At 37.6% G+C, this 24902-nt stretch overlaps 2 protein-coding genes across 4 annotated transcripts in view; both read left to right on the forward strand.

Moving 5' to 3' along the window:
- Positions 1-5857, forward strand: part of foxj3 (forkhead box J3) — a 94313-nt gene extending 88456 nt beyond the window's left edge. For all 3 annotated transcript variants that reach the window (XM_015381341.1, XM_015381343.1, XM_015381342.1), the window contains 4 exons: positions 479-580; positions 3148-3399; positions 4640-4741; positions 5357-5857. In XM_015381341.1, the coding sequence (XP_015236827.1) occupies positions 479-580; positions 3148-3399; positions 4640-4741; positions 5357-5475 (575 nt within the window). In that variant the 3' untranslated portion in view covers positions 5476-5857. The remainder of the gene's footprint in view (positions 1-478; positions 581-3147; positions 3400-4639; positions 4742-5356) is intronic.
- A 4766-nt stretch (positions 5858-10623) lies between these two features.
- Positions 10624-21393, forward strand: LOC107088880. The gene is made up of 4 exons (XM_015381336.1): positions 10624-11003; positions 17452-17880; positions 17980-18088; positions 20244-21393. Exons 1-4 carry the CDS (start codon positions 10631-10633, stop codon positions 20248-20250), a joined length of 918 nt encoding a protein of 305 aa, XP_015236822.1. The 5' UTR covers positions 10624-10630; the 3' UTR covers positions 20251-21393.
- Positions 21394-24902: the final 3509 nt, after the last annotated feature.

The raw sequence follows: 24902 nt of genomic DNA on the forward strand, positions 1-24902 counted from the left end.
GAGGTTTACATTTACAGCATTTATTTTCCTTAAAACTTCTGCATATGAATTTGTCTTTAACTTCATGCCGTATAGTTAATCATTACCTCAACTATGACAGAATTAGGGGAAACCTTTGCTTAAAAACAACTTTTGAAAAGAAAAGATGACTGTTATTATCAATATATTTTAATTACAGTTCATTTTAGTGTCAATTTTTTTGTAGCTATTTTCCATTAATGCCTTTCAGCCTGTCTTCTATGTTGACATGTGGTTATGTGTCACTGAGGTATTACTTAAATGTGTTTGGGACATTGAAGTTATATTTTTGATGGACTTTTCAAATGCAGAAGAGATATGTTTTTTCTACTGCTTCTCATAAACTCTAAGCTCAAAGATGGAGCATTATAAATGCTGTACATGAGGTTTTGTCCATTGATCATAAATGTTGTTAAAGGTAGCCTAATTGTTTTTTCTCTCTTTGCTGACTGTGTGTCAGGAATGTCGTCCGACTGGTACCCGAACCTGGACTGGCTGAAAGAGAGCTGCCGCATCGCAACCAGCTATAACTGGGCTGACGTCGATCTCTCTCCGTTTCAAGGTAACATGGAAACAAATCAACATATCCAAGATGAATGGGACTTTGAAGAGTAAATAATTTCCTTATCCTAAATATTTCAATCAGCTCCTTTGATTAGATCATTATGTTTCCGTCTTATTTACCTTCACCCTTCAGGCCCAGTATAATAATAACCAGCCTAGTTATAACACTGGCTTAATAAAACTCATTATCCTGCATCAGTGAGGTTGCCACTTGTTTTTGCCATAGCTCACGCACTAGACATGCACTCATAGGCTGTCTCACACCCACCCTAACCCCTCTCAATTGTATAATGTGAATAATCCAATTAGGTCCCAGCTCAGTAACAGCCTGTTATCACGGTCAGTGCACAAAGCCAACAAACATCTATACAGGACTGATGAAAAAGGCCCGTCCTACAACACACAGGCTGCTGCTGGCTCTCTGTTTCTGTAACGCTTGACCTCCCTCACACTGCCATAGCACAATCCTTCACTGTCTGTGGCATGCTTCTGAGAATACAGCACAAAGACTCTGTTTTTTCTGTCACCACAGGGTTCTTACATTTGACTGGGGTGGAGTAGTACACTGTATTTATTTGCTGTGTATATATTTTTGAAACAGAGCTTCAAGTTTTGCTCTTGTTCTGCGGTGTGAGCACCTGCCAATAGTCTGGTGATGGAAGGTGGCAACTCTGTCAGTTTGCTTCGAGATGACTGTAGTTTAAGTTGCAAATTATGGACAGAGCATTAAAATTGAAAATGACTGCAGAAAACATGGATATTTTGGGTTCCCTGTGAGGTTTTACATTGATATTTGGTAGAAAGGGTGAGGAGATTTATTCTCTTAGCAGGAAATGTTGGATATTGACTGAGAAGATGGAAATGAAATTATACTCTTTGTGGTCAATCAGGAAGTCCTGGAGGAGATGACCAAACTTGCAGACTCTGGGATTGTCAGGTGTTTGACTTTAATGGCTAAGTCTCTTTCCCGCCTTTCCACTTTAAAGTGGCATTGGAGCTTTGGAGGGCGAACAGGCAGGTGAGCCTCTGTCAAGTAACTCATAGGTAAGATTGGCTAGTTTAAGCAGGTTCATCCGAGAAATAGTAAAGAGATGGACAGCAGTGATTCTTCCTATCAGCCAAGGAACCGAAAGCAGAGTACCAGAATGTGGCAACTTTGGGGCGAGCATGGAACTCAGTCATATGGAGATTGGAAAGACAAACTCTAATTTGAGGACATACAAGGAGTAAAAGAAAATAATGAGAAGGTAGACCTGTTTACCATGCTAAGTGAGCTAAAAATCAGACTTCTACCTTTCTTCCTTAAGCTTGCTATGATTCGTTTTGAAGAATTTGGAGCCACACCTGGTTATTACATCCTGCAAGAAAGAAGTAAGAGAGACAGACAAAAGACACCTCAACCTGGACATAGCTCTGCGGGTATAGGAAATCCTCTCTCAATGGACTCTAGCTGACAGACATCAGGGAGTGGTAGGAGAAGATGATAGAAGTATTCAAGGTAAAAATCAGGAAGCAAAGAAGCGATTTTAGACCATGACCTTTGCAGTCAATGAGGTACAGGAATCTATGCCCACAACGCCAAGAAGCCACAATGTACCAGATCATGAATGCAAGGCGACCATCAATTAACCAGGCTGATGGAGGGAGTAAATGGAGGAAGTGAATGAATACTCCAGAAATCAAATGTGGGATTCAGTCCTACTAAGTAAAGTGTGCTTTTTTACAAATGGTGGCCAAAAGCCTTTGGAAACTTTCTGGTAGGAAACATTTTAAATAATAACCTGTTAGTCTTGATTACAGCAAAGTATGAATTGAAGGAAAATACTTACACTTTAACGGCCCCTGTATATTTTTTTTTTTACATGTTCAGGTGAAGAACATAGTTTACTATAAAACAAAATTCTATTTATCCTGTATACTGTAAGCTTTTAGATCCCTATATGTTTCCCTGACTAAAGAATGACCCACATGAATATAACAGAGGTAATCTGCCCTAAAATGATCAAGTTCACCTTTTTGTCCTGCTGATTGAATCATATATGATTAAGGGAAGGATGACTCCTGGATAGTTTGGGTCAGTTTTATTTACCTGGAGGAGATTCCTTTTGTTATCATTAGGTCTGTCAATTAGTACCAAATGTACCAAATGTTGCTGCTTTGCCAGAGAAAGCTCTCTAATTTGCTTCTGAACAAATTTGTTTGTACATCTCAATTTTAGTCTTGAATGCCAAGTCTAAGTGGGGTCAACAGTTAAGTTGATTAATGTGAGTTTGGTAGAAGAGTGTTTCCACCTACCCCTTTGATAAACCTCAGCTGTTCTTTTGTGTTTAGGAAAGTATTGTGGTCTAGAAATCCTTTTAGGTGGTAGACTTATAAGGGGTCCCAGTATTTTTGCCATGATTCTCACTATAAAATTAAGCAAAATGGAAGTCCCCTATTCTAGTGTTGGATGGAGCTGCATTTTTGCCTTTAAAAAGGTGAACGGTGTTATGCTGAGCACACAGTCCTGTGGCACTCCTACAGTATGTTCAGTTCATCACAGTCTATTTTTTTGTCTTCTAACAGGTCTGAAGGAGAGTATGAGGCAGGCTGAGCTCAACAACTGGACCCTTGATGCCACTCAGATGGCAGACCTGTGTTCTTCAATTAACCAGTTCTTCACAGCCACAGGGGTCATCCCCCCTCAGAGTGCAACTCACCCACAAGCTCAGGTCCAACACCCAGCAGTACCGTCAGCGACACAACATCCCACTCCAATGCACCCGAAGCCCGGCCACCACAATCACCATGGGCAACACAACCAACACATTGGGACAGGTGGGTCAACGCAGTCCTCTTTATTCTAAACAACAGGGAATAACGCGTCAATTTAAAGCTCAACTTTGATCTCTCTGATCAGTTGAAGGAAAAAGAAATTTGGAAGGTCAAGGTAAAATGTGAATTTTAAAGAGTTAGAGCTCTTATAACTAGCCCTATTTCCAATGTCCTATAACTTTTGTTGCTTTTTGCCATTTTTCTTTGCAGTCATTATTATTATGACCGAAAAAACATGAGACACATGGATAAGCAGACAACAAAATAGGCTCTTTTTTTTATTTCTACAATAAATAAATACCATCTGAAAGCCATGGCTATAAGAAAGTAACAGAAACACCTAAAACAGGACCATAACTTTGGCTTATGGATGCAAAATGCTATAGCAGAGGACACTAACATGGACAAGGTCCACATGGGATGCCCTCAGCAAAAAAGAGAACAACTCACCATTGGGCTAAATATGAAATTTTATATCATTCTTTTGTTCTTCTTTTTTAATCATTTAATCATATTGCTTATATAGGACATTTAAGCATTTCAAAATTACAATATCTAAAAGAAGATTAAAAATTAAAAGAAACAATAAAAATATGTTTATTAGGCATGACGTTTATGTGAACCCTGACCCTCTCCACTTCATAGGTCAGTATTTGTAGCCCTTAATATGACTCAATACTAATGAAGTAGCTCTAAACCTTGGTGACACTTGTACTGTATGTTTTATCTTTTTTGATATATTGAACTAATAAGATTTTCTGGATATAGATGCTCTATAAATAGGCTGAACAATGCTTTAAAAGCCATATATGTTTTAATTTGAATGTCCAGGACATTCATTCGAATGTTTCAGCTTATTGAAGCATATTTCCATATCCCTCAGCAGCAGACAACTAGGTATATTCAGTTTAAGATTTAAAGAGATTTTTCACCTTTAAACCTTATTTAAAATTAACCTTTAATTATTCAGCACTCAGATACCCTCCTATTTCATTTCTACCTCTAACACTATGCATTTGGTGTAAAATTCAGGGGGATCTCTGCATGTGCTCACTTTAAATCTATTGAGGATGTGGATTTGGGGAAAACATTTCATCAGGCATTTGGGTACCAGCATAAGAAAGCTATGCAGTTGTGTATGCAAAATGCTGGGTAACAGCTTGTGTTCTGCAAAAATGGATGTGTGAAAGTTTGTACACTAATCCAACAGTTAGTCATTGCCCTTTTATCTGTTCTCTCACAGTCAACATGTACATGGATTCGAGACAGAACATTTCTTCTTTGATGGTCCCACCAGGATACCCTCACATGCCTCCAATGAGCAACACGGCTCCCAGCATGACAGGTGACTCTAATCAAGAAACTTGTTAAAGGTGTTATGATGTTTTCTAAAGTGTTGGCTTTTTTAAAACATATGTAAATAAGTTAAAATACACTTCTTTTTATCACATTCTTGATGCTTTCTTGTTAGTTTTATGAGTCAGACCTAACAAAATCAGCTAAATCAATCTTTCATGGGTTAAGTACATGGAAAAAAAATGTGTCTCCAAGAACAAGAAGGAAAGGGAAACATGGGGTAATATGTTGACAGTATTTACTAGCAAAAAGGAATATTAGGCTATAGTCAATAAAAGTTATGGATAAAGATCTTATTAGGCTTTTAAGGCATTTTTTCCCTCTTTTTGCCAAAACCATTCAGGTAGTGCTAAAAATACCAGTTCTAGTCTGTATAAGGTCTGAGAAAATGCAGAAAGTACATAATGTGCTTCATAGCGTAATGTGCATTTTATGGAGACACTGTTTCTGCGTGTGTAAGACGCTGATGTGTTATTAAGAGCTTTACTAACCACACTGTAATCCCCTTATATGTAAACAGCTTCATGTGGCGTATTTAAACCACATTTCCACTAATACACAAGTTGCTCTTAGATCTTTGTGCGTTTTTTCTTCTCCGCTATAGGTCATCACAGGCAGCTGAGCCAGCAGCAACACGCTCTGCCTCCTGGACACTTTCAGGTGAGACGCATGCTCGCCGCTGACGATATCCAGGATGACTTCGACTGGGACTCCATTGTCTAAAATGAACTGTGAGTCAAAACAGAAGAAATGTTGTGGGTTTTGTAGTGGACAACCTCCTCTGTTCACTGAAGTGAAGAAACGGAAGACAATCCAAAAAGAAAAAAAAAACTGGAAAGTACTTTTCTAAAATTTTGTTGGCCTTTTTTTTTCTAATACAAGTGGCTGAGGGGTCCAAAGACAATCATTATAAAAAAAAAAAAAACACAAAACAACAGGACGGACTTTTATGTGCTTGGCAGTGCCAAGATGTAAACACGATGTTTGAAGAGCCACAAGTCGCCAAAGTGTTGTCAATCCTCTGTGAATTCTCATGTTTCTCAGATATTTTTTGCGCTATAGGTTGTCATTTTAAAGGTTAGACTTCTTGTAAAAAAAAAAAAAAGTTAATTTGAAGGTTATTGAGTGCAAAACACATTTCCTGCAAACACAACAAAGATTTTCCAAGATTGTAACTTTTTCTTGCTCTAAACCTTTTTTTTTTTTTTTTTGCTCTTTCTTTGCTGATGTTGATCTGAAAACAATATGGAAAAAGGAAAATATGTTAGAGTGGAGCACCATCTACTGGTCAAAACAGGAAAACCTTTATTTTTACTCTCCTAAAAAGAGGACTAATGACTCACAATGCTTTCTGGTCTTTACAAAATGTATTTTATGCCATTACCTGCTATGCTAAATGTTTATTAAATAGGATAAAATGAACGTGCATCTCCACATTTGAAAAGTTTTTTTAAGATATGGCCCTAATAAGACCTGGTACATTACTAACACATGTCCCGGCTGATTTGGTCAAAATATTTTCCTTATAACTCTTGTTTGTAAAGTATATAATCAGATGATTAAACATGATGAACCATGCTTCAAATCAACATTTTCTAATAGATGTGTGGGCTTTTCCCCCCCTATGATTAAAACTCGTTTTGTTAAACCTTCTTTTGCTCAAAAGAAATTGCTCCTTTGGTTAAATAATTAAGTGAACTGCAAAATTTACATTGAAATCAAATCAAAGAATTCTGAACAACATGTAAAACCTTGCATGCTCTGGTTTTGGTCAGTGTTTATGATTCAAAGATAAGAAAAAGATGTTAAAATAGCATGCATAGTGTGAGATTCAAGGCAAAAACAACCCCTTCTGATGTGCCAAGTAAAACATCTTGACGATCACTAATTCTGTTGACTGAATTGACCAGGAAGAAAATACTGCAAAGCATCCTTTCCATTTTATTTAGGTTAGATTTAACATTACAGAAAATAAACATCCCTACTGTGTGGCACAGTGGGGGAGTGGTTTGCATCATTGCCTCACAGCAAGATGGTTCTGGGTTTGAGTCCTGGGGGAACCCTGTGTCTGCGTGGGGGTTCTCCGGGTTCTCCGGCTTTCACCCAGAGTCCAAACACCTACATGTTAGGTTGATTGGACATTCCAAATTGCCCTTAAGAGTGAGTGTGTTTTGTTCATCCCTCCGATGGACTGGCGGACTGTCCAGGGTGTTCCCTTACCTATCATCCATTGACTGCTGGGATAGGCTCCAGTCCCACCAGTGACCCCATTAGGGAATAAGCGGTTACTATAATGGATGACATAGAACATCCCTACTTTTAAAGAAGGTGGGGGGGGCATTTGCTTTTTGAGCATCTTGCCATAAATAATAGAGCTATGCTGTTTCCACTTAAATACCTGCAAATGTTACTAAACAATTCTGCAAAGAGAAGCAGACCAAAGAAAAAAATTGTCAGAATGCAAATCTTTTGAGACCTTTATTATGTCTGTGCCTGATATAAAAAATTTTTTGACCATCTTTGGGCATAAAAAAGTAGTCTGTAAGCGCACAAAGACCTTAATATTAAGAGATCTGTCAGATGCAATGTGTGATCTGGTAAAGTTTACTGTCAGCAGAAGCTGTATTATCTTCATCATTTCTAAGCACATAATAATGCTTTCACAGACTGTCTGCTGTTTCTCACACATTGTCGTTCTAATCAAACACGCTGCGTGTAAATAGTGAGGTGTGACACCTTCCTCCATGCTTGTCAGTATCGCCTGTAAAGGTAATGTCATACTTAAAAAAGGGAATTCTGTCTTGCAAAATCTCATGGGCCACGTGTGTTGGTACCCTTGCTGCTTTGTTTGCAACCATCTTTTGCAATTGATACAGCACTTCATCTTTTCTCCCGTTTTTATAAGGTCTGAGCATACAGAGAGAGGGATCTTTGTCACTCACCCTAAAATCAACTTTTTGCTGATAGACAGTATAAGCTGGGCCCATAGTTGTTTTTTTTTTTTGTTACAATGCATTTTGTTTTACATTTCCATGTTTTTTAGTTCACAAATATTTGTCTCCAACCTATCTGAACAGTGGCTATTGCAGCTGAATTTTAATATTTGCTTAAACGTCGCTCATACAGGTTTTATCATCATAGCCCGACATTCTGCCGTTTTTATTGTTATTGTTTTTTTTTTTTTTTTAACAATGTTACCTTATTTGAAGTAGGTAAACAAAACATAAATGAATAATTTTAAATGTTGACTGATACCACAGGCTTACATTGTGATTTTTTTTTTCAATACCATCCAAAGGTTTGTAAGCAGACGTCAAGTCAATTAACTAATGAAAACACTTATTTAACATTTTTCTACATATATTTCCTTTTTAACAGTAAATGTCCCTTTCAGTAAGCGTTAGTTTCATTTATATTGACCCAGACTTTTAGTCAGAGCCACCTGAAAGAGTCCGGTTCACCCAGGATGGCTGATAACACCAGGTCTCAATGGGGCCGGCTTCGGTTTGCCATGCATGTTCAGATTCCTTTTAGCTTTCAGAAGGCATTATATGTTTTTCTTTAATAAATGGGTTCCAAGCCAGAATTTAACTTTCTTTAGATTTATACCCAGTTTTCTGATGTATAGCGTCCTAAGCTAAGCATCTTTATAACTGTGGCAAAAGTGCATAGAATTTCTGAGCAGAATGAGAAAGTTGAACAATAAATGATGAGACTCAAATTGGAAAAACAAAGAGCAGGTTTTGCACAACACTAAGCTGAATCTTGTTAATAAAACAAATACAATGTTTTTTCTTTTCTTTTTGCAGAACAAAAAATGGACAAATGCTCTGGTTTGTTAATTGTGATGTTCAGTTTGTCTATGTACAGTTAAGTATTGTCTCTGATTTCCACTATTGTACAGCTTCTTTAGGCTAAAGACAGAAAAAAAAAAAAAAATACAAGACAAAAACAAAGAAGTTATTTCTAGTTACATTTTGAGCTCTCATATTTCCATCACTGAAATATCAAAACTCAAAGTGTTATTTAAGAGGTGCTTGGTTATTAATGAGTTGGTCACAAAGCTATCATGGTAGGGATAAATAAAAAGAGAAATACTCCTCATTGCCATTCAGTGCTGTGTTAAAATGACCAGCATATGTATATCCTCTTTGTTTGTATGTTGTTGTCTTTGTAAATAACTGTGGTAAATCCTCTGTTTGCCCTTGAAAAACACAGACTGATAAGAAAAAGGCTGCAAATGGAGACGGTATTTTGTTACTTGTCCTTCTGGATTTGCATCATGTACATAATTTCAGTATATCGTAAAAAAGTGATCTAGAAAAACAAACAACAACAGCAATGAAAAAAAAACTGGGACTGGCATAATGTGTGTCATAAATATGTGTATGGCGGTTAAAATATGTTAAGTGTTTATTAAAATGTCACAAGCCATTTTTACTGCGCTAAGCCTGCGTCTGCTGCCATTATTTCATCAGCTGTCACTGTGGGTGTGTGTGTGTGTCTTAACTGAAGGCCTGCATTAGATTAGGGTGATGGTAAAGAGGCCTTCCCAAACCATTTTGATTAATTTCATATTAATATTTTCCATTAATCATGTAGAAGAATTTTTATACAAATATATAAATAAAAACAGATTTTGTGGCATTTTCAAAGTCAGAGCTCCTTAACCCTGATATATGTTTCCTAGATTCCTTTTTAGAGGCAATCATCTTAGACAAAGTGAACTCTAAATCCCCCACAGGTATAGATAAATATGAACTGAATTGGAGTTAGAAAGCTATATGGGGACATTTTTCTAAAGTGCCTTGAAAAAGAGGTTTCAGATCGCCAAAATGAATATCTGACTGACACCAAATTAAATCATTAAAATTATGATTTATTAAATCATGTCTTAATTGTCACTAACAACACTTTTTGGTTCAGTTTTACCCTGGTCCCATAACTGCCATGCCTGTAGGATTAAGAAATAACTCATAAAAGCTGCCTGACAGGTAGGTTTCTAACAAATCTAAAGAAATTCAGAAAATGTGAAAAAGAAACAGAGTTGTGTCCACTGTTACACAGGTGGTGTTCATGATTGCTTTTATTTTGGCTGTGATTGTTTTGCCTGTTGTAAAACAGAACTTAAACAAAAACCAAGTTTCATGTTTTTTTTTAAGAAAATGTTTTTCACCTGGCTTTCATCCACACTTGCAACTTGTTCTCCAATAGGTGTCAGCCAAGTGCCAAGCAACAGTTTGTCCTCAACTGCTTGTAAACTCAGCAGACCACCCATGTTTGCTTGTGTAAAAGTCCCAAAGTGTGAGGACTGCTTTAGAGGCTCGCTTTTATTTAGTAAAATCCTCCAGCTCCCGCTGCTAATGTGTCCTCTAAAGAAAACGAGTAATGATTTAAAGTATTTATGAAGCTACTTTGAAATTGGCATAATTATACTGTATATGTAGAGTATTATCTAAGGATTAAACATGAAGACATGAGGTGAAACTCTGCGAATGCCTGAATTTGTGTCATTAGTTTTTCCTCTTATTCCAAAAACAGTCTAGACTATAACTGTTGTAGCTTTTCACTTTTTTTTTCATAACTAGAAGTTTTCTGTGATGTCTTGATAACTACCTCAGTTATCTATTACTCTATATAAACTGTTAAAAGTTTGTGTGCGGGAGTGTGTGTGAGTTACTGATAGCGCAGTAGGCCTGGCCTTGCATCTAGAGCAGGGTGCAGAGCCACGTACAGGGCTGGACCACATTAGCCACCTTACAATCTTTATTCAGAGGAGCCTCCTCCCAGCACAACCTGCTCCTCAAACCGCCCGCCCTACCACCAACCCAACCACCCACCTCCTCCCTGCTCAGTTATTCACCATCTTTTCTCACTCATGCTGTATGCCATTCCCTCCCTCTCCCTTCTTACACTTCCTCAAAGTGGCCTGAGCTCCTTTCCTGTCCTCTCCACATCCTATCCACCTCAACAGACTTACTCATTTTGCCTAAAACCTACCCTCAGAATTTATCTTTTTTTTTTATTTTCTTTTTTTATACCTTTTTTGTATTGTATTTTTTTTTCCACATTATTTTTTGTGAGGAGCTTCCTTTTAGTGTACATCCCTGGAGTGTGCGAGGTCTCTGACTTGGTTCTTCAACAGTTTTTGGCAGGAGAAAAGTGCGTAGAAGAATTTCCCACCACAATGAAAGTTCAGCTGCTGCTCCTGCTGGCCCTGGCCGGCCCTCTCTGCTCTTTCACACGTGCAAGTAAGTCTACTTTTTATCACAGTCCTGCCGTTAGCACACTCTGTCCCCCCTGTGTGCCCCAGTCTCCATGTGCCCTGCATACACCACTCTTTGTCTGCTCCAACCTAAGCTGATCTAACAATAAGAATGGGATGAAATGGAAACGAACGGGGCTTGAATTGTAGCTTTATACTGACACACTGATGCTCATTTTTATATTTACATTTTATAATATTTACATTTATTTTTATTAAACAAAATTAACCCGAAAATGACATCTGGTACCTATTCTGTATTGCTAATTTTAACGTTTTTCTTTTGTTGCTAAGCAATAATTTCAGTGACAAATACAGTTGTTTCTTTTTGTTTAAGCCTCTCCTTCCTTTGTTATATTCCTGAGCTACATTCATGTTATCTTCTGCTGCTGCTGAGTCCAGACAACAGGAAGAGTTTGATTTTCTGCCACGAGAGGAAAGAAAATGATGTAATAGCGGGAGCTCAGCTGCCTCATGTCTGTAAACTCTTGGCACTGCTAAAGAGAAGAAAGGGAATATCCTTTGGAAGAGTCCCAAAGTAGTTTTCATACGCAAGCGGGAAAGGAGGAAGGCTAGGGGGGGGTGAACTGTAATGTACACTGCACATATGTCCCTAACGCTGCCCTCTCATACTTGAGCTTTTTTTTGTTTTTGTTGCTTTATATGTCAACTCAATCTCTTCCCTTTTAATAGGACTATCTCTCAATTTCTTAGGTTTTTTTTTCTTTGCCTTAAAGGCAAAGAAAAAAACCCATGAGAAATAGTCGGCATCAGACGCCTGAAGGAAGTGTAGGGTAGGGCCCCCTGGTTGCAGTATTAATAGTGGAAGCCTATATATTTCAGAGGGTCATGTTGAAGGGAGAGGGAGCAGGAGACGTGCCCCACCCGCCCTTGTATGTTGGTAAACTGTCTGACTCGTCGCCCCCTTGGCGTTTACCCATCTTTGGTGGGGTGTTAAGCTTTAGCTACTTAAAATCCCCCTTTCACGCCTCACCCCCTTGCTGTGGAACACCCCCTTTTCTCCTCAACCCTCTGAGCCTTATGAGTTTAACCTGGAAAGAAAAGAAAATTTAACTCTCCAAATGTATTTTAAAAAGGATATGGTACAAAAAAAAAATACAAAGTGGCTAACTTAACTAAGAAGCACTAGAATCCTGTAAAAGCTTACCTACCACACATTCCCTGCCCCTCTTCTCTCTTCTAATGAGTTCTGTCTGCCTCACTGGCCTTGAAACATCCTGATCACATCTGGCTACTGGAGGAAGAGGTCAGTTTAGTCGGATTCCCACTCTTAAAAGCGTCTCAGATGTGTCCTCATACTCCAAATATGAGACACACACACAAGTAACAGGGAAACATTAACGTATGACACATACATGGTATTTTAATTCCAGCTCAGTCTCACTTTGGGAAAGAAAAACTGCGCAGTCATGCTTAAAAAATTTCCACAGACAGAAACATCTGTTTTAGGAATAGGAGACAGAGGCTGTTTTAGTGCTGACGTCCTCAGTCTGCAGCAGCTTCTCTATGAAATGTGAAAGGAAATTAACAAAAGGTAGCAGAGTCAGAGAAACATACAAACCTCTAACCTCTGTAAGAACGTCATCAGGGGCCTGAAAAATGCACACAAAAGGCAAACTGATGACAAAGAAAGTATTACCTGGGTGTTTGCTTCATTCTATGCAATTAAACGTCAGGAAGATAAACAATAGTTCAAAAAGGTTTCTAAGAAAACATTTATATTCAAAAGCTTTATTTTTTATTCATTTGGTTTCTTTTCAGAATAAGAAGGGTGCGGTTTTCTAGATGTTCTGCAATCAAACCTGCAGGACATGAGAATAATGAGCAACTTGATTTGATGCCAGTTTCTGCCCTCGGTGATGAAGTCCAGATGGGACCTGCGCTCTGTCCTCTCTTTAGTCCGATAAAAAAGAAAAACAACAACTCTTTTGGGAGTTTGGAGCCTCATTGTGTTGAGTTGATAAGAGTGTGTCTGTCTTTTCCACTCTGGCCCCTGTGTTTAAAACCTCTAAACAGTATTGGGCGGCAGTATCTTCAGAGATGTCTCCTACTGGTTTTGTGGGGGAGTACTACCAGATAGGCCAAGTGTCTCTTTTCCTTCCCTCCTTCATTGCCATGAAAACATTTCTGGGCGCCAAAGGTGAACGCAGTCACACTCCCCTCACACCGTCTCTCCCTCCTGCACTGAGCTGTGAATTAACACGAACAAACATACATGGGGCCCTCGGAGGTAGCTGATTGTCTCAGAGGATGGTACTGTAGCGGCTACTCCCTTTGTTCTTGTCTCACTTTGTATGTTGTTGCATATCTGCTTCACTCCATAACTTCAAGTATAGGGATTTTTTTTTTAGTCAGAAAGCAAAGCTCTCCATCTTCATAAAACCCTTCTTGTCCGCCTTGTCTTCTCCGCTACTCAGCGAATGTTAGTAAGGCTTTAAATTAAAATGCTTTTTAATTTAATTTATTTTTTGTCATATTTACATAAATAATTATTTTTAGGTTTAGTTACACATACTTAAAATGTAACTAGGTATTAACCATTAAATACATAAATTCATAAGACTACAGGTTACCAATTGTGTTTATGTCCAAAAGATATTAATAAAAGTAAGTTTAACTTTAGATCTTGGCAGTCACACAGATGTTGAAAGGGAAGCAACATCTGTAATATATTTTAATGCCTGAGCGGGTTTTAAATCAGACCTTCACCACAGCATTGAGGAGAAATACGCCTTCCAGAATATTACGGTTCTTTTGTGTTTTCTGGGTTTTTGTTGATATGAGAGGACCAGTTTTTGCTAATACAGATTTATTTTCTAGCACTTTGCTGTCTAAGGAATTCAGTTTTAAGGAAAAATAATATTGATGAAGGAAAACCATCTTTTTTAGCTTTTCTGTATTTGGTATTTGATGATAGTGGCATTTCCCACCCTGCATATGTGAGAGCATTTCTTTTAAATCAAGGACAATATTAACGAGTTCACATCTTTAGATACTTCTACTGTCTTTCTAGCTGGCACAAATATATTTACTACAATCAATTTGTTAACTTGTGTCTTTCTGAGATTTTATTCATAAATTTAATCTTCAAGCCAGCTTCTTATGTAATGATATAGAAATCTGCTTCCTTTTAGCTTGTTACATAGTATTTTTTGTCTGCCAAGATGTTTAAGATTCTTTTCAGTGTTGCCAACGCTAAATGGGACTCTTGTTCCTGTTGTGTTTAAAGATCAGATTTGTGAGTTTACAACTTGCTGACAATGGTTTAGGCTGATGAAGCTGAAAAATGTTCTGACTGCCTCAATCAGCCAGTTTCCCTTTAAAAGCATGCAGCAGACCCAAAACGTCGGTATCTTGAGGAAAAGTTGTTAGCCAACTGCCTAATGCATCCATCTGTATTGGTGCTGTGGAGATAGCATAGAATTTTGATATACTACATGTATGTACTTATTTTCTATACTGTACTATACTGTACTATTGTCCAGTTTATTAAAGTTAAACAAAAAACATTAGAGAAGTTGCATTTTGCAGTTTAGCTCTTAACAATAAACTATCAGTTCTGCTTCCAGGCCATATTCCCCGTAAATGGCAGTTCAGCCAACCAGATCCTCGCCAGTTAATGATGCCATCCATCACACATCACCAAAGGCCATCTTTAACTCCTCCATTGAGTCACACGGACCCAACAATAATCAGAAAGCATGCAATCATTCTTGAAACCTAGGAAAGAGGGCATTTGCTAACATTTCAGGAGGCATGTTGTTTCAATACAGAATTGGAAGCCAGTGGGTGGCTTCCAATTCTGCATTAATGTTACCCACGTCAAATTGAGGTTTTTCAGGTTAAGGACTATTGTTTGTTGCACTTTTATATAGTTGTTGAACCTGACAAGACAGTTTTACCCAGTTATGCTTACAACCCATTGTTATATTCCTATAATAGAACCAAACTCTCCTTTATCAGGCTCCTCTGGTGCCAAACCCATATATTTATATGGGCTGAATTTATAAAGCACTTCTCTGGTTATACTCACCACTCAAAGCACTGTACACTATCACCTAGTCGCACCCTCAGATATGATTATTTAATCCTGTTTTGTAGTTGCAATGACCCGGATGACTGAGAATTGTTGCATGTTGCCCTTTGGTTTCTTTGGTTTAAAGAATGGACAAAGACTCTTGGATAGGTTTCGAAACATTTTCAGAAAAACTGAGCGGTGGTTCAGTTGTCTCCAATTTAAACCCTTTAGTAGTTTAAATCTGCGGACATTCATAAAACAACAAGACCTACAAATTTTAGATGAAAAGATGACTGCTCTTGAGTCACAGTTGCCCACTCAACAATGCCAGCATCATGGTTATGTTTAAACAGCTGACAAAATTAAAACATCCTTTTAATGGTTTACTCAGATGTGATGGTAATTATCCAAACCTATTCTCAGCGGTTTGCTACTAGGCGTGGACGTGCTCAGGATTAGACGTAACTGTCAGTATTATACCCTACATGTCTAAAAAGCAGAGAGCATTCAACATGACTTCATCTTCCCCAGCTACCTAGATTTGATTCACTAAGTACCCAAAAGAAGATCCCTCCCACCCCTGTGATTTCCTTTCCCCCTACCTTCTTATCTCCACCCTCCTGTCCAATGATTCAGCCCTTTCAAATATTTTTGGCACCAGAAAACCTATCCTCAGGGAGTGGCATGGTCACAGAGAGAGAGGGAGATGGAGTAGATTAAAAGGGGGAAAAAAGGAGAGGAGATGTAGGCTGCAACAGAGTTAGTCACAAATGCAGCTGCGTTATCCCAGAAAGGTTATTTTGGTGGGAAGGAAACACTACTCTGAGCTAATTGTGGGAACAGAGCACATAATGAAACAATTGTTAGAGGAGTTTAGGGGGGTGATTATACATAGTGCGTAGCCATACTCTGTGAAGCACAGACCATTTTATCATAATTTACAGACGGTACAAACAAACAGACTGAAGCCCCCCACCCTTTAGTGTACTGCTTCAGTGGGAACAAGCATGTTGTTATATTCGCCTGCCTGTTCCTTATAAAGCTGATGTAGGCCATTCAGGGCTATTCTGTTTTTTTTTTTTTTTTTCTTCTTTTTTTTTCTCATAATGAATTCCTCATTATCATCATCATCATCATTATAAATGTATTGAGCGATGAATGTAGTGGAAATGGGTGGATATTGATTCTGTGGGTTAAGTTTAGAAGATTCTTTTTAAGCTCACGGCAGAAAGAAAGTTTTGAGGGATAAGTTGGTTAAACCATATTTTTCCAGAAGAGAAGAAGGAATCTTTAAGCCAACTTTTTGTCAGTGGAAAGTAGATTACAGGCTGTAATTTTGGTGCCACTGTTGAAGGCTGGCTCCTTAATTTTCAAGTAGAGCTTTCCAGACTAAATTTTCAGTTGTGGCTGAAGGGATGTAGAACTTGGAAAGATTAAGCCAGCCCTATTGATGGGAAGTCATTAAGATGAAAATCAGGCCAGCTCATAGTCTTTATAAGGGATGTTAGTTGTCACAGTTTCAGCAAGACATATCGGCAGGACAAATAGCTTTTTAAGCTATGGAAATCCCCGCTATTACCTTAGATTTCATTATTATTAAAGGTTGGATAGAACTTGACGCTCAATGGTTTTGATATGAAATCTTTTTACATGATTGAATACTCAAATTAAAGTGTCATCCTTTTCAAAATCGGCCCAAATTAACTCTCTAATACATCCAATTTTGTTTTATGTGCAAGTACTCTTACATGTTACATCATAAGCCCGTATTTGCCTCAAAAGTTAGTGTCAACAACCATTCTCCAACCGCCCTGACACTTCTTCCACAGGAAGTGAAGCAGAGGATGTGGCATTTCCCTAAACAGAGAAAAGATGCAAACATAAAAGCAGGAAGAGGGGTGGATCAATGGAGGGAGGATGCACATTCTATGAGGTTGTTGGGTTTGGCATGCACACCACCTTTGTTAACTGTGCACTGATTTTGGGACGGTTATTACTTTTGGTGGCACCTTCTTCGGAGATCGTTGAACATCTTTGTTGAATGTCATTTTATTTTACCACCCATGTTTTATGTAAACAGTCCAAAGAGAGAGATGGAAATTAATCTGCCTGCTTCATTTACTTCTTGATTCTCTGTCTGGTGGTGATGCCGCAAGGTTACCATAACCAGATTTTATAATAAAGTGGTCTAGTTCTGTATTTTAAAGGCGGGTAATGTTCAAACATTACAAAAACACACATTTCAGCAACAACATTAAAAACTCATCCTGAAGCCAGCATGTGACCACAGTTTGGATTGAACCTTTCTGTCTGTATCTGCCAGCTTGTCTAATGCATGGGAAAAAGATGTGAGCATGAATCTTATTTGGAATCTTTTTTCTAATTTCTACCTCAGGCCCCACATCAGTCCCCACAGATGTCACGAAGGTAGGAGAAGACATCATCACTGGTCCTCCTCCAACCAGTCCACAGGCTGTTCCTGTCATTACTGGTGGATCTGTTGCACCCAAAGCTTTTACTGAGGTCACTACGGCAGCAGAAGATACAAAGCCTACAACTTCTCTATTAAAGATGGTTACTGTTGCCATAACTGAGGGAGCCTCTACTGAGAGCACGATTCTTTATACCCAATCAACTTTCCTTCCTGCCCAGGCAAGTTCACTGCCTCCCATTACTACTGCTGATCCCGCTCTAAAAACCACACCCTCTGTAGTGACAGACACCTTACCTTCGATTACCGAAACAACTTATTCTAACGCGCACAAGGAGGCGATAGATGGGACTGAAGAAAATGAGAGGATGGAAATTGAAGATGGGCAGGAAGGTGAGAAAAAAAAATCCCATTTAACAGCCTGTGATTTAATAAAAATTATAATGAAAAATATGTTTTATAGATCTAAAAGAAATGCCCGTTATCTTTCAGAGGGCCTGAGCAGTGGACATATCGTAGGAATTGTGATTGCTGCTATTGTGGCAGTGGTCATTGTCGGTGCTGTAATCCTTTCACTGTGGAGAAAGATGGGCAAATACTCGTAAGTATATCTTCCCTCTGTGACCATATGTAAACAGTGTTGTGTTGAACCATTATTACTATTTGTTGGAATGATAAACTTCAACTCATTTTAGGTGATGGACAGTCAGGAAGTAGGGTAGCACATAAATGCGAAGTGGAACAAGAAGGATGCTTGACTTTATAGTGGAGAGGGCAGGTCTTTTCAAAAAATCCGCAAAAATCCTTCATTGTACCTTTAAGATTAATAATGTCTGAAAGCACAAAAAAAATGTATATTGACAATTATTTCGCCAATATTTATTTAATAGATCATTGATAGCTAAACAAAAACATGATTAAATAGGATTATAAAAGTTTAATGAAAAGTTATGTGCAGTTTTTAATTAAATGGTTGTCCTGAAAAAGCCTATCTTAAATGTGGTATATTTGTTTAGGAGTAGTATTTGTGATTGTGGGACTATGGTTGTTGTCCCATAAGTGACAGCCAAATTATTACTTAAAAAAAAACTGCAAATAAGTAATGAATATTTTCTATCTTTACTTTATGTCTATCTCATTAATACCACAAAATACCATCAAATATTGCTCACTCTTCTTGCATTGGAGATAGAAACCATCGGTTTCTTCTGGATGCTTTCCAGAACTGTGGGGAATGTACGACTAATAGTTGTCTGAATAAACAGATTATACCAGAGCTGTCAATCCATACAGCTTCTCCACAGTTATTATTGGGTTTCTTGGTGAATTCTCTCATTGGTAGTTTTGTATTTGTGGCATCTATTTAAACTATTTGGATGCATACCATACAGTGTTTTATTGAATATTTACAAGTCAAAATATTGTTTTATACGGCAACTTTTTACAACTTTATCTCTGATCAGTGGGTGGCTTCCTTGGTCTTCACGATGCAGTAAAGTTCTCTAATAAACCTCTTAGGATTTTACAGAACTGTATTATTAACCACACAAAGTGGCTCTGAAATGGATATGAGAGTAATGAAGGTTGGATACAAGTAAAAGCCTTTTTTTATTACTAAATTGTTTTGTGTTTTACTCTCCCATAAAATAAAAAAAAGTTTGTTGTTTGTGGTTGGATCTTGACAAAATGGTTTAAATGGTCTGTATAACTGTCCTTTTATGTAAACTACACAGAGCTCTGAGAGCAGGAATTACTGATGCTACTGGGAATGTTGAAAAAAAAAAAAGTGCTCAGAGTCATCTCTTGCTTTCTCTAAAATGTTAAGCCATTACACAATCCCATTACATCATGTCCACTGATGTAATGGGGCTTGTTGGTTTGTGGTGATAAGTTGACACTGCCATAAATGGTCTAAGGTGTTGAACCTAATATATGAACAGTTTCCTCTAAATAACCGTTTCCACAGAATATGCCCTTCTTAATTAGAATGCCATAATGAAATATCATACTTGTTTTTGTGTGTGTATGAATGTATGTGAGTAACAGGTTTATCAGGAGCAGAAAATCTGTAAAAAAAAAAAAATCTTGTTTCCTTAAAGTTCTCCATTAGATTCTCTTGGCTAATGACCTAAACCCTACACCCGTTTTATTCTCATTGTAACAAAACATTCTGTCTCCCTGTAAATAAAAAAGCAACCCTGACACCCTGGTGAAAGCTGCTCCTTTAACTGACATGCAGTCCCATGCTTCTAGGTGTAAAAAAAATAAGTATTCATGGTGACAAGGGACTCTCTCTTGGCTCCAAATTACTCTGTTTATTGACTCAGTTTCAATCTACATGAGCAGTGGTCATCACGTTGGCAGGTTTTATAATGACAGCTTGACTTAATCCTGTGGAACAGAGGGTTTGTGTTTGCCAGGAGTGGAGCTAAGAGCTGGAATAAGCCATTTTTGTTTGTTATTTTCAGCTACTAATAGGACAGCTGTGTTTGATTTCTTACCGTTATACTAAAAAACTGATGTAAGATATACTTTAAGGGAGTAGACAAACTAAAAACATATGTTACACTTTGTTTGCTTTAAATTGTATTTTATTATTTGTATCTGCAGACAAGATATGTTCTTATGTATCTTTAAATTCACATTCCCATAAATAATAGACAATCACTGGTAAAGCAACTTTAAAATGAATTCAGCCTAATAAATTCAATTAAAACCACTTAATGGTTCTTGTTCTCTTCTTCTCTCTCCTACAGCCCTTGAGGAAAGAGTCCACCAAGCTACAGGAGCATGTAAAGTTCTGGGAATCCTAAACTACTGAACTGTGACTTTGAGTTTGATAATGGAAAAAAGTACAACGCCAGAACGAAACTAATCTAACCTGGACTCGAAATGATGTGGGTTTAGTATATATATATCTATATATATCTATATATAGATATATATATAGATATATATATATATATATATATACCACAGAAAAGAGTGGTGCACAAGCCAACATCTTTGTTTGCCCTGCTAACCTCCCTGAACTTAAGGAGCTACTGATGTTAGAAGCTCACTTTTCCTTTATTTTCCTGTAGTGAACAAAACAAGGGGACAAACAAATTGTGATGGTTTTTTGTGCTTTTTGTAGGTATTTAGTTGATCCAAGAGAAAAGAAACAATTATTTGATATCACGGGGAAAGCATGTATCTCCATTAAAGTGAAGTAACACAAAATTATTCAGCTTAAGAGAAAAGAGCATCTAAATGGAGTAGTGCGTACAAATACTGAAGGAAATGGGGAGTTAAAAGTAGAAAATACTTTTACACACCCCCAGGATGTTTGTATATATATATATATAAATATATAATGCATTGGAACTAGATAGGATAGAGCAAACAACTTTCTCATTTTCTTGCAGTTGCATAGGATAGCATTTGATTATATTCAAAATATGAACAGGCAATTATAGGACATTGTTTTACTGTGCTGTATAGGCCTCCTTGCAGAGTTCTTTTCAAAGTTTAGTTTGTCTCACTTAAATATTGCAATAAATTGCAATCGCTCCTTCATATCACTGCTGAGAATCTTTGTCCCACTGTTCAGAATTATTTTAATTCAGCAACATTGGAGTCAATATTCTGAAAAAAAAATATAGTTTAAAGTTAGGCTAATTGGATTTCAATAAAGACTTTGACTAAGCCTCTCTTCACTGGGGTGCGCTGAGATATGGACTATATTTCATGCATATGGCTTATATGCATGAAATCATTATTTTACTGTATAACATGGGCTGTTTGAGTTTAACACATTATCATTAATCTTTCCATCCGTTATGGCAAGTCATCTAGGTTCTGAAGTAACCAAGCAACATCAGACTGGGTTTTATGCAGCTACAGTATAACAGGAAAATCTTCTTCCAAAAAATAAAATACAAAGTTTTTTGTCAAAGTCTTGTAGATCATTGAAACATTTCTTTTGGCAGTTATTTTTGGTCGGCTGTGTTTTTTTCCCCCTTTTTTTTAACTGAGGCAATTGAAGGAGTGGTTTAGATGATGTTATTTGACCTCCTAAATGATGCGCTCTTTAATTATTCTTTGGTTTCTGGAAAGTTTCACCACTGCTCCTTGTTTTCTTTTAGCCTTCTAGAAGTCTGGTGGTGATCAGGTCTTGGTATTTCTAATCAAATTAACTTAAACTTTAAAAAAAAAACTGGTTGATTGGAGACAATTTATGATTTTATAGGAGAAGAGACATATTTTAGTTTTTCCCTTTAATAAATAAGATCATTCTAAGAAAACTACTCTCAGTAATGACCTGGATTGTTCTTATCTCACGTGTTCTATGATACGGTAATTGCAATATTTAAATATGACAAAAAAATAGAACTGAAGGAATGTGCAAGGGGCAAAAACTTTTAAGCAGCAGTGTTGTATACCAGGAGTTAGAACAGTTTCTAATGCAGCCAGAATACCGGACATGGCGGCCAACTGTATGAAGCACAGCGTGCAGACTTTGTTCCGACCATAGGCATGCTGTCTGAGGGTGAGCGGAGCAGAAACAGGAGCCCTCGTCTGCTGGAGTAACGTGACATTCTGCCCTCTTTAACACTGACACATTAAAACCTAATACATATCTGTGAAATTTAGCAGAAGGGTTTGTGCCACTGTTTCTGGTCATCTCTCTCTGGCTCAGAGGATTTAAAGGTTTTCAAGTGTGTTAGGAGTGTGACTTGACTGAAGTTTTTCAGCCAGCACCCGCTCCTTAAATATGTACTACAGGCTTTGGTGCTGTCATGGGTTGTTAGACGTAATAATAGTATTAGCGTATAAGGAGATTCATCTGTTTTTATGTTGCCAGAACAGCCGTCCAGTTATTTACTGCAGATTGCACACAGGATTACATTTCAAAGCTGCACTTAGATTTAGAGCTCAGTGTTAAGCAGGTATTTTGTTTTGTTTTTCCAACTGTAACTGTGCTAACTGTGTGTACAAATACTCTTATGTTACCCTACTTGCTTTTTAAAACGTGTTTATTATGTGCACTGAAAGAGGAGCGATGTTTAATGATTTAGATTTTAGACACTGCAAATGTTTGCAATGATATGTTTCTTCTGCTTTATTTTGTGCCATTTGTTTCGTGCAAAGGTTTTATTTAATTGCAGCATTTTCGTTCCTACCATTTCAATAAAAAAGAAAAAAAAAATCACTAAATTGCTCATCTCCTTCCATTTCTTTTATAAAGTGACCATGGCTACAACTAAGCTCTTTGTTGACCAGTACTGTACTCCCCCTTATATGCTTGTGACCGTTACAGTCTCATGACACTTCATTTTTATTTCCAGCCAAAGTATACAGATGTTAACAAGTGGCTCAAGGCTAAATCTTCCCTGTCTCTGATTGGCCAATTCAAGCTGTGCTTCAAATTGGAAAGGGGGGAAAGAAAACAAAACCAGTTTCAAACTGACTGACAAGCATCACCAAATATGGAGAGCAGTACTGCTTGGGATCGTTAAGTCAGTTGGTCCCTCTGACAGTTAGGTGTGCTTTTTGGGTCATGTTGTGGAGTTTTTCATAAGGTGCTGTTAAGCTACGGCAAACCTCCAGCAGTGGGCTGTGAGTTGCACAGAGATGCTCTATGTCTAGATCCCTGTCCTCCGTGTGGTTTTAGGCACCAACCCAACACCTCCCACCCCGCCCGCCAGCCTCTGCTTCACTGGCGAGCTTCATAATTCCCTTTAGCTCTCTTTCTGGGCTCATGCTGCAGGGAACAATGGAGTCTTTTGAGAGTGGGCAAACGGAGAGGCTCTATGAGCCATGGCTCGCTCTCTCCTCACTTCAGCAAAGGGGGGAAATTCTGTGCGTCCCTGCAGGGTGGAGTCACTTCCTGGGTGGGCCCTGCTTACATCATGTGCTTTTATATTCACACACACAGCATACAAAATGTCCTAATAAAGCTAAAAGTATTGCTCATGAAAAAGAACTATTAAGGATTTAAGTCATTCATTAGTAAAGAGTCTTAAAGCAGCTATTATAAAACACAAAGGGATGAACTTACAAAGATTCAAACCACATGGTCTTAACCTCAAAATTGTTTTTTTGTTTGTTTTTTTGTCATCTTTAATTATCACTAAGAACAAGCCAACACAACGGGACTTAACATGAGTCACTCCACAGTTTATCTTGCCTGTTTTACTCATCTGAAGTTGACGACAAACTGCGCAGACAGGAAATAAAGAGCCAACCCAGGCTTTACTAAACAGCTGGATCATTTTCCCCTGAATGTTGGAAGATTTGCCAGATGATTTTCTACTTTCTTCAGTTACTGTGTCACACAGAGCTAAGTAAATTGTCTTAAATGTCTTTGATGCCCCTTCAGAGAAAATAATCCAAACTGTAGAAGGGAAGCACAGATTCCACATCAATTGGAGAATAGATAAGATAATAAACGCAGTCATGTGGTAAATTAGGTTACAAACCTAAATTACAAAAAGATGTTTTAGAAAAAACTTAAATTGATTATCTCAAACTTTTCATATATTCAATACAAACACAGTGTTCTCTATGTTCAGTGCCACTAGAAGTAAAATATCATAATTTTCTGGGATTTTGCTGAATTATAAATGACTTTCTGTTCCTCTGAGTGATAAATATGCTGTGACACACTTAGCTACAGCCATCTAAACTTGTCTGGTCAAAACAATCCATTAAGCTCACCAGTAGGGAACTGCAGCTATGAATGGCATCTCGGGATGACCGGGTATTTATAACAACCATCTGATACCACGCCAACTGGTCGCATTCAAGAAAAGACCCTTTTTTAGTCCTACTATCATAACTGTAAATATCTAGGGTTATTTAAATGTTTGCTGATAACATTTGCTTTAGTCATATGACAGCCACTCCTGGTGGGTGGACTAACTAACAAATAACTATATGGTGGAGGATATGTGATGCTATGGGCTTTTTTCTCCTATATAATACAAAGCAATAAAGCCATATCAGTACAAAAGTGGTTCACCCAAGCTCAAAATAAAGCTTATTTCGTATCCATATCAATCCATAAATCGCATAGAACAAGAGAAGAGAACATAAGAGAGGAGAATCAAACAAAAGGAATATATATTTTAACTGTTAAGGTACTACTATAAAATATTATGAATGAGGGAAATGTGAATGAAGGTAATTTATTAACAAAAAGATTTTATTAGAGCAGTTGTGATCTTTTTCACATTAGCTAATATTTTTATATTTGAAAATGTGGAAAATGTTTCTTTTTTATCAGTTAATGTCTCTATATTTGTAACTGTTTACTTGTTATCCTGAGCTATCTCTATAGTTATGCTGCTTAGACTGCTGGAGGACATAGGGACCCCTTTTCATCATTCTACTTCATTGTATCTCTATTCTCCCATTCTGCTGAAATTGTT

The sequence above is a fragment of the Cyprinodon variegatus genome, unplaced genomic scaffold, assembly GCF_000732505.1.
Source record: "Cyprinodon variegatus isolate N-32 unplaced genomic scaffold, C_variegatus-1.0 Scaffold231, whole genome shotgun sequence".
Lineage (NCBI taxonomy): Eukaryota > Metazoa > Chordata > Actinopteri > Cyprinodontiformes > Cyprinodontidae > Cyprinodon > Cyprinodon variegatus.